At 43.7% G+C, this 18,894-nt stretch overlaps 1 protein-coding gene across 1 annotated transcript in view; it reads right to left on the bottom strand.

Moving 5' to 3' along the window:
- Window positions 1-2,358: 2,358 nt before the first annotated feature.
- The window catches only part of kcnh4b (potassium voltage-gated channel, subfamily H (eag-related), member 4b), a 66,912-nt gene continuing 50,376 nt past the window's right edge, over window positions 2,359-18,894 (bottom strand). Inside the window, exons 12-16 of the mRNA XM_031799165.1 lie at window positions 18,060-18,098; window positions 15,776-16,203; window positions 15,025-15,119; window positions 7,745-7,821; window positions 2,359-6,470 (exon numbers count right to left, since the gene is read on the bottom strand). Of these exons, the coding sequence (XP_031655025.1) occupies window positions 5,334-6,470; window positions 7,745-7,821; window positions 15,025-15,119; window positions 15,776-16,203; window positions 18,060-18,098 (1,776 nt within the window). The 3' untranslated portion in view covers window positions 2,359-5,333. The remainder of the gene's footprint in view (window positions 6,471-7,744; window positions 7,822-15,024; window positions 15,120-15,775; window positions 16,204-18,059; window positions 18,099-18,894) is intronic.

The raw sequence follows: 18,894 nt of genomic DNA, 5'->3' as shown, positions 1-18,894 counted from the left end.
TGACCTGGAAATAAAAGATCCCAGAAATGTTCCATACGCACAAAAAGCGTATTCCTCTCAAATGTTGTGCACAAATTTGTTTGCATCCCTGTTAGCAAGCAGTTCTCCTTTGCCAAGATAATTCATCTATCTGACAGGTGTGGCATATCAAGAAGCTGATTAAACAGCATGATCATTACCCAGGTGCACCTTGTACTGGGGACGATAAAAGGCCACTCCAAAATGTGCAGTTAATGTCACACAACACAATGCCACAGATGTCTCAAATTTTGAGGGAGCCTGCAATTGGCATGCTGACTACAGGTATGTCCACCAGAGCTGTTGCCAGATTATTTAATGTTAATTTCTCTACCATAAACTGACTCCAACAGGCCCATCCACTTGGGAGCCAGGCCCACCCATTGCCCAGTCATCTGAAATCTGTAAATTAGGGCCTAATGGATTTATTGATATTGACTGATTTCTATCTATGAACTATAACTCAGTAAAATCTTTGAAATTCTTGCGTGTTGCGTTTGATATTTTTGTTCAATATAAGTAATATAAGAGAACCTTATTCACTGGTTCGTGTTCATAGGGTGCATCGTAGCGAAACGTTTTGCAAAGGAAAATGAGAACCAGCCTTTCTTACAGCTCAGATGGTACCTCCCGGTTCCGTTCTGCTTTCTTCCATTTCGTGCCTAGTGAACATAACCCTGGTTTTAGGTTGAGCCACCTGGCCGACCTTTCAAGAGATGCTGTCCCTGATTGCTTCCTCTGCATGCCAAGGGGCCCATAAAAAAGCACTTTCATTAACAAGCCATTAGTATTGATCGGGCAATTTAAAGGTAGTGGAAGTCGAGCAGGTACAGGTATCTAATAACAAGACGGCACCTTACAGCCAGACTATAAGCCATCCTTCAGCTGAACCTTTTCACCCTCCCAGGGCTGTTGTGTTGAGAGTTATGGGCACACAACCCAGTACCACCTGCCACAGCCCTCACCATCACCACCTACCAAAACTAATAGGGGCAAAGTGGCAGATGCCAGGGGGGGCAGTGCCCACCTGGGGGGGAACACGATCTGCGGTAAAGACATTAGATCCCAAAAGCAGGTCGGGGTGACAGCGACAAGCGTACAGTATGAGCGGAAGGCAGCCAAGTGACTCGGCAGGTGAAAAAAGTGACGGGTCATTTAGGCGGAAGGTTCTCGTGCCGCACTGACACACAATGGCAGACGCTGCGCGGGGAAACGAAGGTACGTAGGTAGGCAGGCGGCAGCCTCGAGGGATCAAGTTGTTTATAGAGTGCACCGAGAAAATTGAATCCATGTGAAGTCATTTCTGATTCAAAATACATAAGAGAAACATGGATGCTGCTGATCTGTCCTTGATAATAAGTAACAAAGTTCAATCCGGGAGGTTAAATAAAGATGCACAAGGTTAAACAAAGTATTGTGCAAATGTTACAGTTTCAAAGCTAATTTCCTGCAATTCTACAACATATGTTCATATGATATCTGGGCGAATTACAAAATCAATGGGGGGCCCCCTGGTGGTCAGGACTGTTGGGCACATGCTTTACATTTCTATTGCGAAATCTGTAGCGCTTCAGCTTTACAAATTGAATAGACCCAATTTATAGACCCCTAGCAATCTGAAAAGAAAAAAAGATGACATTGAGTGACTGTCAGTGACTGACCTACACAAGAGGATTTAGAAATGTCACGTTGTGTATTATACTATTGTACAGTTGAGACACCGACTGAGTTCATAATAATAAAGCAAAGTAGTTTAGACTTTGAGTAGAAGTAGTTGATTCGGCAAAATGATTAGAAAATACTCAAATACAGAGAAAATAAGTATTTAACACACAAAGGGTTAAATAAGCATGTATATGAGCCCAGGTCGGGTGTGTTTGCATGTGTGAATGGCCAAACTGAGCTCCACAGTGATCTTAAGCTGAATGTCACTTACTGTGACCTGATGAGAGCTGGCCAACCTGACGAGAGCGGGTAACTCTGGGTAATTCCTAAGCTCCTCATTTATTTGTGGTAATGTAGCCACTAGAACGACTGAAACTTTGTAAACTGTTAATTACTGGAAATTTAGTGGCATTCTTCGGTGACAGCCCCTCCCTGGTGTGTGTCACTCATGCTGTCGTGCCATTCAGAAAGCAGTGGCGGCTGGTGTAGGGAGAAATGAGGATGGAATTTATTTCTCAACCAGCCTGCTCTGACAGAAAGGCATGAGCCTGCCACTATGACAAACAGATGGATTATGAAATATTGTTTCTCATGGATTAAGGGAACATGCGCTCTCTCTTGGGAGTTAAGTTTGACAGCCCTAGTTTAGAGAAAGTTGAGTAAAATACACAGTAGGATTTGTCAGCATATTTTATTATGTCAGTCAAGGAGAAATCATCTCAAACAAAATTATGGTATACTCTGAATATTGACGTGAGATTATGTTTTTTCTCCCTTGGGCATAAATAGTTTGGAAGTTATAGAATATATTAAGTATATTTCCTCAGGGAACTTTTCCTAGCTAGGAATGAATAGTATTAACTTTCAAAATGGGGGTACACTGTTTTTTGCAGCTTTATTTGAATATTCCTACTATACTGTATGTGTGCTTTGTATAAGGGTGTTAAATTGTACACTTAAGCCAATCCTTATAGAGGAAGATCCGCACTAGCTCAATTGAAATTTAAAGGCAATGTTTCTGCGTTCGCAAATTCATGGTAAACACTGCATATGTTGGCTCAATAAGAAATGCCCTTTCAATTTCAATCGTGCTATAATGCAGATCTTCCATGATACGGATTGAATCTAGCCCTTAATAGGTGTTAGGATAAAAAAAATTTAACTGCTTTTTAAATTATCTCAAGATGTTATTTGGTTGCGAATAATGAATTGATTGAGGTTGTAAATACACAAAACAATTTATCTTCCAACATAAACATGCCTGAACTTGGGAGAAAAAAACACCACGTCAAACCAAAAACAATTAATAGATATATTCTTTTATCTGAAAACGTATATGCCCAGTATGTAATAGTAAGTCAAAACATCCAACCGTGCGTGTGAATCAGTCGGCCTCGACCTGTCATGCAAGTACAGTATTTGTCTATACAATCTACAGTATCTCGAATAGAATGTTAACATATTGTCGATACCTTTTCCTTAGGAAAAAGAATAAACAATTTCAGCATGCAATGAGGTAACAGGTCATAACAGCCAATTCCTCTGCGAGGAAGCCTAAATGTATACTTTAACTTGTATTCTTACTTGTAGGAGTTATCTCTGTGTGAGTGCAGAAGTTGTTAGACCCTTCTTTCCAGGTGAGCTCTAGTCTGGTTCGGAGTGCAGTGACACAGCTCTATTCAGAACACATCATTCAAATTATATACTCTATGGCTGACTCGAAGGTCGACATTTTATCTTTTCGAAATTCTTATGAAACTCATCGTGTGCTCAATAACCAGCTGTGGGGGAACAGGTTAAGGTAAATTCATGTTTTGTGGTTACGCAATATCGATTGGCTTCATCTCGACTGAATATCTTACGGGAACCCACTAATTCACAGGTGTGTATGGCTCCGTCCCAAAAAGGCACCTTATTCCCTATATAGTGTACTACTTTCGACCAGACCCCTATGGGCCCTGGTCCAAAGTTGTGCACTATATAGGGAATAGGGTGCCATTTTGGACGCACTCTATCACTAGCTTACTGCTTGTAGTACTGCTTGACAAATGAATGTGTAAATAGTCGTCTTTTGGTTAAACAAGCAAATGCCCCTATGTGTAGTCTAGAGATTTATTCATGATGTTCATAATTGGACACCTTTATGCTGCGTTTACAGAAGCAGCCCAATTCAGATCTTTTGCCAATTATTTGCAAATCTGATACCTATCTGATCTTCTTCCCTAACGTGTAAACGGCAAAAGACCACATGGAATCAGATCTGTTGACTTCCGATTTATACCATCTCCATATGTGGAGCTGAATCCTGATACAAACCCGATCCTCCATATGTGACCTCTGTCTGGACGCTCAGATCAGATTTCTTTGCTCTGAAATGTTACTTTTTAAATTTTTTACCATGATTTGCCTTGACCATGACAACCACCCTAATATTTAAAGGAACAGTGACAGGAAATGAGAATTGCATCTGTGTGCTACTTCAGAGGCTACATCAGTGTGAGCAGAGAGGAGGTAAAATGAGAGGTTTCACTCTTGCCAAAAATCTATCCAAAATAAGCCCAAAGCGTTTCTATGGGCTTATTTTGGACCTAAGGTTGTCGCCTGCCATCCTGCCTTTGGGACAACGACTCCCATTGTTATGACGGAGACATGAGCGTTATATACAGATCTCTGGTGTGAATGGGCAAATCTGATATGGGTCACATGTAAAACTTGAGTGTAGACAAAAAAGATCAGATATAGAACGAAAATCAGATTTGGGTTCTTGTGGCTGTGTAAACACAGCCATAGTATGGCTATGGTAAGCAGCCTCCGACCTTGTTCATCTGAAAAAAATTGAAAGCGTTTTTTTAAATAACGACTGTTCATCAAATAGAAAACAGTAACTGCTTTCTGGATTTTGAACCTATTTTCTTGAGACCTTAATACGTTTTGGTTGCATTCTTTGATTACTTTTGTAAAGGTAGACATTTCAACCAAGTGTAATGTTTTTCATTGAACTGAATTAAACATTTAATATATTAATAATATAATCATGGTTTGTATTTGATTAATTCCCCTTTTAGAGGACTTGTGTAGGAACGTAACAATGACCCCTGTTCCGCGCTAAGATTTGATCGAGGTGTTACAGTCAAGAACCTCTACCTAGGTCACAATCACTTCTAACCTCGAATGGGATTCCAACTTCAATAATACACATGTTCAGGTTGATCTTTCAATCGAAAGAGAGAAACTCCTCAAAAATGAGCTACGTCTAAAAAAGGACACACTTGATCAAATCCAAGACAACGCACAAAATGACATGCGTTTGCATAGTAAAAGCTGTAAGTCGCTTGAACGCGGACTAACAAGTGACCCACCCCCCAAAAAATGGGGGAAAACACGCCACACGTTAAGAACACTCAAAGGTGCACGTCCGTAGTGTTGCACAATGTACTACAGTCCCTATAATGCTCTGTATCATGTCCACTTTTCTTGTCTTTGTAAAGATTCTGTTCCCTGTCCAGTTTTTAGTTCCCCGTGATGGTGGTTGGGGTTGAGTTGTTGGGGCCAAATTGTAGGGCCAGGCGTAACCTTTTCACACTATCGTGCCAGCGCAGACCCTAGTGTGCTGGCCCAGATATTTTATTCTCTCTTGTGTGGAAAGGGCACTAGTCCGTCAGGTCCAGGCACCAGGACTGCTCTGTGCACTGAGTCTGAGCTCCCAGGCTGGATCTCCTCGACCTGGTCCCGGGGCTCTCGCTGTCCCTGCTCTCCGTGGAGCCCCCATTCCCCAGCAGGCACTCCAGACTGGTGTGTCCCACCGCTGCCGAGTCTCCCAAGGGGATGTGGGGAGGAGCGCAGTTGTCCTGCCTAGGAGGAGACTCTGAGTCCTGGGAACAGACGGACGATGGCCTGGGGAAGGAGGGGGCAGTTCCAGGGCTGGAGTGGACAGACAGACTGTGCAGGTCCTCGTCAAGGAGGCTGGAGGTGGATGTGTATTGCTGGGGGAAGTCATGGCTTGGAACTCCGTCAAGCCCCAGGACTGCAGCAGGTTCCCCCAGGGTAGGCCTTGCAGGGTGTAAAAGGGGTTCTGAGGCTAGGTAGATGTGCGGGTAGGTGCTGGGGTAGGCATCCAGGAGGCTGTGAGTAGACGTGGGAGCACTAGACAGCAGACAGCTGTACAAACCGCTGCTAGGCGGCTGCAGACACAAGCTGGGTTGGGACTGGCTGATGCTAACTGGGCTAGTGTCAAGGCCAGGGCAACTGTCGCCAAAGTCCTCATGCCCAGCAGTGGTAGCCGTGCCTGGGCTACCACCACTCTGTAAGGTTGGGCTAATGCTAAGCAAGGAAGGGCCAGTCCAGGGATGGGGTGAGGTTCTACCAGATCCCCGGCAGGGTCCTGGCACTGCCGCCGAGTCTGTCACATGGTAGAAGCTAGGGGGCCCTGGGCTGGAAGACTGAGGTTGGGTCTGGTAGTGGTCCTCTGGCTGTCCACCCCCTGTGGCCCTAGCCTGGCAGCTCCCCCCTGGAGCCTCACTGTAGCCCCAGCAAGGGTGGAGTGTGTCCGTGTGTCCCCCCTCCATGCTCCCAGGGTCCTGATGGAGGTGCAGGCTGCTGGGGGCCAGGTTGTAGGCTGTTCCAGTGCTGGCGGTGGGGTTGGAGTTGGAGACCATTTGGACGGCGTAGGGATAGGAGGAGGACAGGGAGGCTGTGTAGTGGTGCATAGCCACCTGGGCCTGGAGAAGGTGCATCATGTGATGGAGGTCCTTGGTCAGCTGAGACACTTCGTTGTTCAAGTTGCCCATCTAGGAAGAGAGAACATATACTCAGGGGTTAGATTGGGGAGGGGAAAGCGACAACATATGAATGTATTCAGACCTTTTGATCTGCACATTGAAGGCGAATATTCATGCAGTCTCCCACTGACGTCACTAAATGATTCACGCGAAAGTCATAGTTTAGTGCGAGGGTCTCAAGTCTGAATATCTCAATATGTAAATACATATATACTTTACATATGTCTGAAATGAACATGGCACAGGAGCCACTTTTCATAGCACGACCGCCACTTACAAAATAGCCCGACCCAAACGGCAGCGACTTTTGTTCTCTCAAGCATATCTTTGCAACTCATTTCCAGCCCTCACAGCGTGACTCTTACTCTCTCTGAAGCTTGCACAAAGTACGCCTATCCAACACGGACTAGCTACTCTTCTCTGTGACTAAGAAATTACCTGTTTTCACATGCATCCACAAAACTTCCAAGAGAGAGAGGGAGGGAGAGACTGTAACGATTCAACAAGGGGGGAAAGTGGAAGGGCACATGGGAGGAGGGGGGGGGGGGGGGTAGAAGGAATCCGAGGAGAATGTTAGGGCGGGTTGGGTTGTCATCATCAGGTATTTTTGGTATTGTCGAGTCAGCGCTTGCAGGTTTTTCTCTGCAATGCAGAAGCACCCTGCTGATTAATTAATACCCACTTCAGACAAGGCCTACCTAGAACCATCTGTATACTCCAGCACCACCTGCCACACATTTGCATCCACATTAGGGATGGAAGAACACATTGTGCTACATAAAGGTGGAAATTGCATAGAATGTAATAGAGTAAAGTCAATTTGAGTTGAATAGAATTTGAATAGAATAGAATAGGAATATAATAAAATACAATAGAGTTGGAATAGAATAGAAATCCAGAGATTGTGGTGGATGCCGATATGCATTTATATGCATTTATTAAGGGTTAATACATTTTCTTCAGAGATAATTTATGAGCCTAGGTAACACGTTTGTTAAATCACAAGAAGGTTACCCGTTCAAGCTACGATTTGTACTTTCGGTCGTTCTTTGTAGTATCACCAAGTGGTTCACATGTAATCCAAGATGTGGCGTTGAATGTGCAAATATGCTAATTCATAATGCTATAGATATTTTCACTAATTGCATGTTTCAGCAAGAAACATAGAAGTAGTCTCAGAAAGAAAGTACTAGTAGTCTCAGCAAGAAACATAGGACTAGTGTTCTCTTTCTCACTCAGCAGTTAGGCTGCACTGAGGCTTACTCAACTGTAATGTACTGTACCTTCTGGTTGAGCTGACTGATGCTCTGTCTAACCTCTTCCGACTCCAGAAGCAAAGTGGCGTTCACCTGCCTCGTATCTGTGGAGGAAGAAACAGAAGAAGACAAATACCTCTTAGGCTCATAAAACAAGGAATAGGGTTCATTTGTTGTTTGGTGTGATTGATATGTTGAGTGGCTGTGTGTGATTGATTGATTTACAATACTGGAGTGTGCTAGCGAATATAATTAAAAGTTTACACTTCATCTATGGCATTGATACGTATATGTTTCCCCTTGCATCTGTGTCTGGTGTTAGCTAGTTCATGGCTAGCTAGGTCTTCATCTGTGTCTGGTGTTAGCTAGTTCATGGCTAGCTAGGTCTTCATCTGTGTCTGGTGTTAGCTAGTTCATGGCTAGCTAGGTCTTCATCTGTGTCTGGTGTTAGCTAGTTCATGGCTAGCTTTAGTAACTCAAAAGGCTATTTTACATGGGAATCAGATTGACTGTTCGGGATCTTTAAGACAATACTGCAACTTGGCCACTCAGGAACATTCACTGTCTTCTTGGTAAGCAACTCCAGTGTAGATTTGGCCTTGTGTTGTAGGTCATTGTCCTGCTGAAAGGTGTATTCATCCTCTCCCAGTCTCTGGTGTAAAGCAGACTGAAGGAGAATTTTCCTCAAGGATATTGTGCCTTGTTGCATACAAATGCACGTTTTGGGATATTTTTATTCTGTATATTTGTATTCTTTTCATTTAGGTCATTATTGTGGAGTGAGTACAATGTTGTTGATCCATCCTTAGTTTTCTACCATCACAGGCATTGAACGCTAGCTGTTTTAAAACCACCAATGCTAGCATAACTAAGCAGTTTCATTCCTACAGCTCAGTTCAGAAGGACGGCTGTATCTTTGATGTGTCCGGGTGGTTTAATATATAAACTCTGCAATGACAACAAGCTCAGTCCGATGATGCTGTGACACACCGCCCCAGACCATGACGGACCCTCCACTTCCAAATCAATCCCGCTCCAGAGTACAGGCCTTGGTGTAACGCTCATTCCTTCGGCGATAAACGTGAATCCGACCATCACCCCTGATGAGACAAAAACGTGACTTGTCAGTGAAGAGCACTTTTTGCCAGTCCTGTCTGGTCCAGCGACGGTGGTTTTGTGCCCATAGGCGACGTTGTTGCCGGTGATGTCTGGTGAGGACTTGCCTTACAACAGGCCTACAAACCCTGATGTTTATTCTGATTAAAGAAGCAATAAAACTGGCCTTCTTTAGACTAGTTGAGCATCAGTCTTTGTGGGTTCGATTACAGGCTCAAAATGGCCAGACACAAAGAACTGTCTTCTGAAACACGTCAGTCTATTCTTGTTCTGAGAAATGAAGGCTATTCCATGCCAAGAAACTACTATTTAATGAAGCTGCCAGTTGAGGACTTGTGAGGCATCTGTTTCTCAAACTAGACACTCTAATGTACTTGTCCTCTTGCTCAGTTGTGCACCGGGGTCGCCCACTCCTCTTTCTATTTTGGTTCGAGTCAGTTTGCGCTGTTCTGTGAAGGGAGAAGTACACAGCGTTGTACGAGATCTTCAGTTGTAGTTCAGTTGTAGTCTTCAGTTATGTGATTTGTTAAGCCCGAACTAATTTAGGCTTGCCTAAACAAAAGGCCTGAATCCATTACACTTATGCAACTATATTTTAGTTATGGATTTTTGATTTATAAAAACAATATATACATTTTTCACTTTGACAGAGTATTTAGTGTAGTTTTTGGATAAAAAATGACAAATCCATTTCAATCCTACTCTGTAACACAATAATATGTAAGGCACTGTATGTAAGTTGAAAACATTGTATGTTAATAGCACATTTTCGCTTACATTTTCTCAAGTTGGAGCTAAGTTTGGGCCAACTAGTAATTTTTAGTTCAGGTAACACTTGGAAAAACACTTGTTTTTTACTTAGGTCCTGGAAGTTATCTAGGTTCCCGTTCCTTATAATTGTACTGAATGATGTGATGCCTTTCTGCGTCCATTGTTTAAACCTGCTGTCCTGTGTTGCAGGGATGAAGCTGGGGTCGTATGCGGGCCAACTCAGCAGTTTGATCTCTCTGTCTAAATTATTTTGCTTAACTACCCTAAACCATGTCTTCAGAGAGAAATTAATCCACTGATTGTGTCTATTGTATATTTATTTTACCATGTCCTTGTTTCCCAAAACTGACTGTATGGGTATCTCTTTCAAAGTAATCTCAATGTCTTTCCATTTGGATTCGTATTCTGAATTGCACCAACACACCAGAGGTCTCAATTGGGCTGACACATAATAATCTTTTAGGTTTGGTAAGGCCATACTCCCACAGTTTTTTGGTAACTGTAATGTTGTATATCTAGTTCTTGGTCTCTTACTGTTCCAGATAAACCTTGATATCTGTTTATCCCATTCCCTAAACTGTTTAGGTGGGATTTCTATGGGCAGTGATTGGAACAAATACAGTAACCTCGGCAGGATGTTCATTTTGATTGTTTCAATTCTACTACTAAGATCTAAGGGAAGTGAATTCCACATGTCTAGGTCATCATATATTTTCTTGTTAATGTGATCGTAACTCATGCAATAAAGTTTGGGTGTATCTTTTGGTAAATTTTCTCCCAGGGATTTAATGGATGAAGAGGTCCAGTGGAAGTTATACCTACTCTTCAGCTCTTCCTGTGGGGTAGATTTATATACTGGGGCTTGGGTCTTGTGTACGTTAAGCACACACCCTGAATATGTTCCAAATGCTTGTAAAACATCCATCAATCTAGGTACACTTCTTTAAGGAATAACAGAACGTCATCAGCATACATGCATATCTTATGTTCACTGCCTCTTATTGTTATTCCCTCTAAGGTAAGGTCCTGTCTTATTGCCTGTGCTAATGGTTCTAGGTACAAGGAGAAGAGCGTGGGTGAAAGATTACAGCCTTGTATTGCCCCTCGCTCTAATTTTATCGTTCGTGTCAAATGTCCATTTATCTTTATTCTAGCGGTCGGACATGAATACAGTGTTTTGATGCACTGTATCACTTCTTTGTTGAAACCAAATCTTTCCATAACTTGGAATAGGTCATCCCATCCCACTGAATCAAATGCTTTTTCTGCATCTAGGCTGATTAATATTGCACTTGTCTTATTCTGACTAATGTGGTCCATGACATGTAGTGTTCTCCTTATATTGTCCTGTGTCTGCCGATTTTGTATGAAACCAGTTTGATCTCTGTCAATCAATTCTGGGATTATGTTCTCCATTCTTTTGGCTATTATTGATGCATATAGTTTATAATCTGTGTTAAGAATTGTGATAGGTCGATATGAACTGCATTCTTTCTTATCTTTACCCTCTTTTGGGATTACTGATATGATGGCCTCTCTCCATGACAGTGGGAGACCCCCCTCCCTCAGAGTCCAGTTAAAACAGGCCTTAAGTAGAGGTGCTAATTGTTCTCTGAAGGTCTTGAACCATTCTGAAGGGAAGCCATCAGTGCCTGGAGACTTGTTGACTTTTTGTTGAGATATTGCTTTTTTAATTTCTTCAGTGGATATTTCTAAAGTTAGTCTATCATTTTGCTCTGTCCCAATTGAGGGGAGATCAAGTGAGTTCAAAAAGTGCTCTATTGTCGGTGCATCTGCCTTCTCTGATTGCTTGTACAGATATGTGTAATATGATTCAAATGCATTCTGTATTTCATCTAATTTGCATGTGATCTTTTTTGTTTTGGAGGCTGTCACGGCTGGCTGAAGGATTGGACCAAGGTGCAGCATGGTAAGCGTACATTTTCGCTTTATTAAAAAATGACGCTGACAAAACGAAGAACAAAAACCAAACCGTGAAGCTTTGGGCTATGTGCCCTTAACTTCCCACAAAACAGGTGGGGGAAAAGGGTACCTAAGTATGGTTCTCAATCAGAGACAACGATAGACAGCTGCCTCTGAGAACCACATCCGGCCAAACACAGAAATAGAAAATCATAGAACATAGACTGCCTACCCAAATCACACAAAACCAAACCAAAATAGAGACATAAAACGCTCTCTACGGTCAGGGCGTGACAGTACCCCCCCGGACTCCGGCTGCAAAACCTGAACCTATAGGGGAGGGTCTGGGTGGGCATTTCTCCACGGTGGCGGCTCTGGCGAGGGACGTAAGACCCCGCTCCACCTCTGGGGACCGTTGCCACCAACCCCAGACTGGGGACCCTTGTAGCGGGCCCCTGGCAGGAGGGAGACTCTGGCAGCTCCGGGCAGGAGGGAGACTCTGGCAGCTCCGGACAGGAGGGAGACTCTGGCAGCTCCGGACAGGAGGGAGACTCTGGCAGCTCCGGACAGGAGGGAGACTCTGGCAGCTCCGGACAGGAGGGAGACTCTGGCAGCTCCGGACAGGAGGGAGGCACAGGACTCACCGGGCTGGGAAGACACACAGGAGACCTGGCTCTGGGAGCAGGCACAGGACTCACCGGGCTGGGGAGACATCCAGGAGGCCTCTTCCTTGGCCGAGGCACCGGATACACTGGGCCGTGGAGGCGTACTGGTGGTCTCGAGCGCAGAGCTGGTCCCACCCGCTCTGGCTGGATGCCAGCTTCCACCCGGCAAATGCGGGATGCTGGCACCGAGCACACCGGCCTGTGAATGCTCCGCCTCGACACCGTGAGCGTCTCCCCATAGCACGGGGCCTGGCCAGTCCCATGCTCTCCACGGTAAGCACGGGGAGTTGGCTCAGGTCTGCTTCCTGACTCTGCCACACTCCCCGTGTGCTCCCCCCCCCAAATATTTTTGGGGCTGCCTCTCGGGCTTCCTTGCCAGACGTGTTCCCACATACTGCTGGTTCCTTTCTCCCGCTGCCTCTGCTCTCCTAGCTGCCTCCATCTCTTCCCATGGAAGGCGATTCCCTCCCGCCAGGATCTCCTCCCATGTGTAGACTCCCTTGCCGTCCAGAACTTCCTCCCATGTCCAGGAGTCCACCTTACCATGCTGCTTGGTCCGTTGGTGGTGGGAAGTTCTGTCACGGCTGGCTGAAGGACTGGACCAAGGTGCAGCATGGTAAGCGTACATTTTCGCTTTATTAAAAAAATTACGCTGACAAAACGAAGAACAAAGCCCAAACTTCACGGTTTGGTTTATGTGCCCTGAACAAAGACAAAGTTAACTTCCCACAAAACAGGTGGGGGAAAAGGGTACCTAAGTATCAGAGTATTCTCAATCAGAGACGATAGACAGCTGCCTCTGATTGAGAACACATAGAAATAGAAAATCATAGAACATAGACTGCCCACCCAAATCACACCCTGACCAAACCAAAATAGAAGACATAAAACGCTCTCTACGGTCAGGGCGTGACAGGGTCTTTTATTTTGAAAATGGTATTCTATGCTTGTTGTTTCCTGAGTTTCCATGATAGTAATTTAGTTGCCTTTGAGCCTGCTTCATAATATCGTTGTTTCAGGAACCTAAGCTTTTTCTCTACTTCTTCTCTATAAATCTGGTCAATTTCCTGTTTTACCTTTTGAATCGCTCGTTAATATAAGAGGTTCTTTGTATTGACTATGAGATCATTCTACGTTTCTTAGGGTTTCCTGTAATTTCAGCAGTTTCTGTGCTTTACTCTTTTTCTTGAGAGATGATGTGGCTATGATCTTCCCTCTAATAACCGCCTTAGCTGCATCCCACAATATAGCAGGTGATACTTCCCCATTATCATTATTCTCCAGATAGATGTTCAATTCTGTCTTTATTGATTCCTGGAATGCTGTATCATTCAGCATGAGTCTCTATATAGTATTTATTAGTTTGCTATCAAGGTGTAGAGTTAGGTAAACTCCATTATGATCTGATAAGTCTCTCTGCCCGATCCAACAATCCTTAAGCCTGTGTATCTGCACTGTACATAAAAAAAGTAGTCTAACCTGGAGTATTCAGTGTGGCGGGCTGAGTAAAAAGTATATTCCTTATCGGTCTTGTGGGTGTCACGCCATACATCGAGCAGTCCTAGATCCTGAGGTATCCTATTGATCTTTTTGGCAACTAGGCTCATTTTCCTGTTTTGGTTTGTGCTGTCCAATTTTGAGTTTAGAATTGTGTTAAAGTCCCCTCCACAGATAAAAGTGCCAGTGGTTTCTGTGGCAATTAAATCAAACACCTTCCCGTAGAAGACCATGTCACTCCCTGGGGGTGCGTATACATTAAATAATGTAACTTCCTTGTTATCCAGTATAAATCTACCCTCCTTGTCTTTTATTTCTGACATAAACTCAAAATTAACTGAATTTGGGATCAAGATTGCAACTCCCCTTCTACTCATTTTGTAAGAAGAAGAAAAAAGTGTTCCTATATATCCCATTTTCTTGAGTTTCTCGTGTTCAGGTGTGGATAAGTGAGTTTCCTGCCAGAATAGTATGTCAACTCCCGTTTCATCTTTGCTATGACCTTACTTCTCTTGATGTCACTCCCCAGTCTGTTTACATTGAGACTTATGACCTTAAATTCCCCATGATGCATCGATATACATTTTAAAAACCTGTGAACCATATCTGCCTGCATATCATGAACCTAAAAATGAACAAAAAATCAAGAACGATAATAAAGTAAAACAAAGTGGGAAAATAGTTTGGACTCCCATGTTAGAGGACTGTCTCTTGCCTCTGGGGTTTGAGGGGATGAGCCTGTCCGCAGGATGGGCCCCTCGCTCAGATGTGAAAATGCGTGACATAGTCACAAACAAGACCTGGTGGAACCGAAAATAATAAGGGCGCCTATTTCGTCGCTTATACACATCGGTTAATTACAAGTGAGAACTAATTCGGTCATGCTTGCATATCATGAATCCTCCCCTTGATATGCCCTTCTGTCGCCCCGTTGTCAATGTGTCATTAATCCTCAGCTAATATACATGTTATTAACGTGACGCTACTTAGTGTGTTCGTAAACAACACATGCTTTTGGCTACTCACCCTTGTTCAGCATTGGGGGAAAATAGGGGATATATTTGACCTATTGTAATGTGAACCGTAACAAGCCCAAACTAGTTTTGATCGAATTACATTGCCCAATATGTCCTTTACTGCCTTGTCTCACCTCTGAAGACACCTGAGATGTCATTTAATTTCTCTAACTTATATTCTGCATATGGGACAGCATGATGTCCGCCCCAGTTTGAACCCCACGTTCACCTTCAAGCCATCTGGCTCCCCGGTGAGACTCCCGCAGCGGGTGCGGTCAGGGTGCGGTCAACGCAGGGTTTAAGACGGGTTTAGCGTTACCTTCACTGGGACGTCCCGTGGTGCTGGCCTTGGGCCCACTGTGCTCCATGTTGAAGAGGAACGTGCGACCATTGTCCTCGATGCCGTCGACAACCCTGGCAGGGAGAGGGGGGGGGCAACAGTAACAGTAGAGCCCCTTTCAATTATCAAATTATCATCCGTCGCCACACGACCCAAGGAGCCGCAATGGGAGCCCCACTGGCAGCTGCCCATGCAGGATTAACCTGAGTAGAGCTGAAACTCTCTGGACCGGAGGACATCGGAGCCTTATGGGCCACATTACAGTATTGCCTTCATGTGGGGTTCACTAGACACCGTCCGATACATTATGAATATGGATGGATGGTGTGTGGTAGGGGTTGGATGAAATTAGATAATCTTATTGCTTTACTAAAGTGGTTTGAGATCTGGTGAGATATTAAATTGGCTTTAAATGCTATTGGAGAAGCTTGTAAATGCAATCCCATATCATTACACATATACATGTATACATTGCTATTTAGTTACAATTGCACGATGGAAATGTGGTTGATGTTTAAAATGTTTTACTGCAATTTGTCCAGTTTAGCCTTGGCGAATGACTCTTTACAAAACAAAATGACTATATCACAGTATCCACACTAGCACACTACTTAATACACTTTGCCAATGCTGTACATCACTTAATATTACCTAGTGCACAAGTTTGGCTATTCAGACAGCGATAAAGTGAAAGTCCAACAAAACTTGGGCCTCTGTGTGTGTGGTTTACCTTGGACTGAGGTCCGGCGGTACAAAATAGCTGACAGTGGGAATCAGCAGCTTGGAGGGCTTGCGGCCCTGACTCCCTGCCCCCAACTCCCCTGAGGTAGGGGGACTAGCAGGGGCTGCCACTGGGACACTGTGCTCCTTTTTCGTCAGCGGCTTTGGGGAAGACAGGCTGTGGCCCCGGGGTAGGCCTCCCCGGCTCAGGTTGGGCGAACGGCAGCGCCGCAGGGCATTGAACTGCCTTAGCTCGTCACCCAGCAGGTTGCCCAGGGAGGTGCGGCGCACGGGGCTGCTCAGGCTGGGCAAGAGGAGGTTTGCGCGGCGGGTGCGGGACGCTGGGGATAGGTGGTAGTACTCATCTGAGTCGTCATGGAGACCTCCTTTTGTCTCAATGATGGACGGAAGCTTGTGCTCTGTGGAACCTCGGCGGTTCTGGGCGGCAGGGGAAAAAAAGAAAATGTATCAATTTCTCATATTTATTTCACCCTTATTTGAGCAGGGTTCATTAGAATACAAAATGGAATTTAAAAAAATATATTTTGCAAAGGGGGGGAAATAAGACTGTTGCTTATTGGATAAGTCTAGAAAGTCCCTTCACTGTTTTAGTCCTTTTTCTTTTGTTTCACACCGAATGAACATGCTGAGAACATGTTCTCATTTACAGAGGGATGAGTGGAATTGAATAAACCAATTGGAAGCTGGGGATTATATGGTATGATTCAAGTTCTTTATATTGAATTCATATGTAGTTTTATCAAGCTACGGGTGGATAGGAGAAATTGCAAGGTTGATGCTGTTGCTGAATCTTTATTTGATAAAACAAAAACATGTGACACTGAAGGAGAATTCAATTGGGCAAGCGAGGTGTCAAAAAAACATTAGCCAAACCTACATTCATAAGCCCATAAGGCTTATTATTAACAGAGATATTGACCCAGTTAGCGATCTGACTCCAGGGAGTGAACAGTTTTCTCTGCTCTAAATGAGTTCCAACCTTCAGGGGAAGTCCTGGGTCTTATTCATTAGGGCATAATGGGAAACATTTCAAAACGTGAAACAAAAAATGTGTCCAAGTAGTCCCTCTCTGTTCCAGTCCGCTTTCTTCCATTTGGTGCTTAATGAACCTGACCCTGGCGACGGGCTGGCGCTAACCCCTACAGAGAAGTTATAGCAACATGACCCAGTATTTTTTTTTACAAATCCAAACACACTTCAGAAAACGTGTGTTTGGATTACAATCAAGTCATGACAGAAACCCATGTTATACAGATCCAGTTGAAGTCGGAGGTTTACATACACCTTAGCCAAATACATTTTAAACTCAGTTTTTCACAATTCCTGACATTTAATCCTAGTAAAAGTTAGGATCACCACTTTATTTTAAGAATGTGAAATGTCAGAATAACAGTAGAGAGAATTATTTATTTCAGCTTTTATTTCTTTCATCACATTCCCAGTGGGTCAGAAGTTTACATACACTCAATTAGTATTTGGCAGCATTGCCTTTAAATTGTTTAACTTGGGTAGCCTTCCACAAGCTTCCCACAATAAGTTGGGTGAATTTTGGCCCATTCCTCCTGGCAGAGCTGGTGTAACTGAGTCAGGTTTGTAGGCCTCCTTGTTGGCACACGCTTTTTCAGTTCTGCCCACAAATTTTCTATAGGATTGAGGTCAGTGTTTTGTGATGGCCACTCCAATACCTTGACTTTGTTGTACTTAAGACATTTTGCCACAACTTTGGAAGTATGCTTGGGGGTCATTGTCCATTTGGAAGACCCATTTGCAACCAAACTTTAACTTCCTGACTGATACCTTCAATATATCCACATAATTTTCCTATCTCATGATGCCATCTGTTTTGTGAAGCGCACCAGTCCCTCCTGCAGCAAAGCACCCCAACAACAGTCAACTTAGTGTATGTAAACTTCTGACCCACTGGAATTGTGATACAGTGAATTACAAGTGAAATAATCTTTTTCTAAACAATTGTTGGAAAAATGACTTGTGTCATGCACAAAGTAGATGTGCTAACCGACTTGCCAAAACTATAGTTTGTTAACAAGAAATTTGTGGAGTGGTTGAAAAACGAGTTTTAATGACTCCAACCTAAGTGTATGTAAACTTGCGACTTCAACTGTCGTGGGATGAACTAGTAAGGGTGCATTTGAAATGGCATGGGACAGGCAGGTTTATGTGGAATGGGGAGATTGACGAGTGGAATGGGGAAAAGAATGGTCAGTTAGACTACATGGAGGCAATATTATTGAAGTTGCATGGACGGCACTCACGTGTGGAAGTCTGGGCGACCTTGAGAACCTTGTCAGGCCCTGTGAAAAGAGTAATACAAGAGGAATGATTGTAAATAAGGAAGACAAATTCGATTTTTTCATAGTCTGACATTTTTATCGATTTGCACACACGCACTTTAACACATCCTTTATGCATTCAGGTAGTCCACTTTTCCGAATCCTCCTTTTGGGGATATATTATGTCTTATAAATCACACGAACCTGTTTCCTAAGCCCCCATGTTATTTCTTTGATCATTATCTAAATGTTGCTAGGGATGGCATCTTTGCCACACAGACTGAATCTGTTAATTGGTCCTGCATTGGATGGCAGCTGGATTCCAGAGAGAGTTCTTCTCTCTGCTGCCATGGAGGGAAATTGCCAGCAATGTATCGCGATTACGGCCTTCAACTATGAACTTTACACCGTGAAAATTTTGTCGAAGCCTATCTTCACATATTCTGAATACATGTTTTCTCTCTGACAGTACGGTTTCTTGTATGTACAATACACACCACCATAATCCTTGCTTTCTCTTTGATCATAACACACGGCACAGGGAGCTCAGGATAGTGACAGTAAGCCACCTTAGAGAAAATACAAGTATCTTACTTACCTTACTGCCAATAAAAATAAATGCAATAAACAGGCTTCCTTTCATAGATTTTTTTCAGTGACAACATCGAGTCTTTGGTAGCAATATTGAACAATGTATATAATATAGGTGAGCTATTACTGGAAAAAGAAGGGCTCATCTTTCACACTGGGGGAAAAGTTTTCCAAAGGGAGACAGACTCCCTGAAGCTAATGGGAATGTCATTACTGACATTAATTG

The sequence above is a fragment of the Oncorhynchus kisutch genome, linkage group LG20, assembly GCF_002021735.2.
Source record: "Oncorhynchus kisutch isolate 150728-3 linkage group LG20, Okis_V2, whole genome shotgun sequence".
NCBI classification, from domain to species: domain Eukaryota; kingdom Metazoa; phylum Chordata; class Actinopteri; order Salmoniformes; family Salmonidae; genus Oncorhynchus; species Oncorhynchus kisutch.
This window is presented reverse-complemented; position numbering and strand designations above follow the sequence as displayed.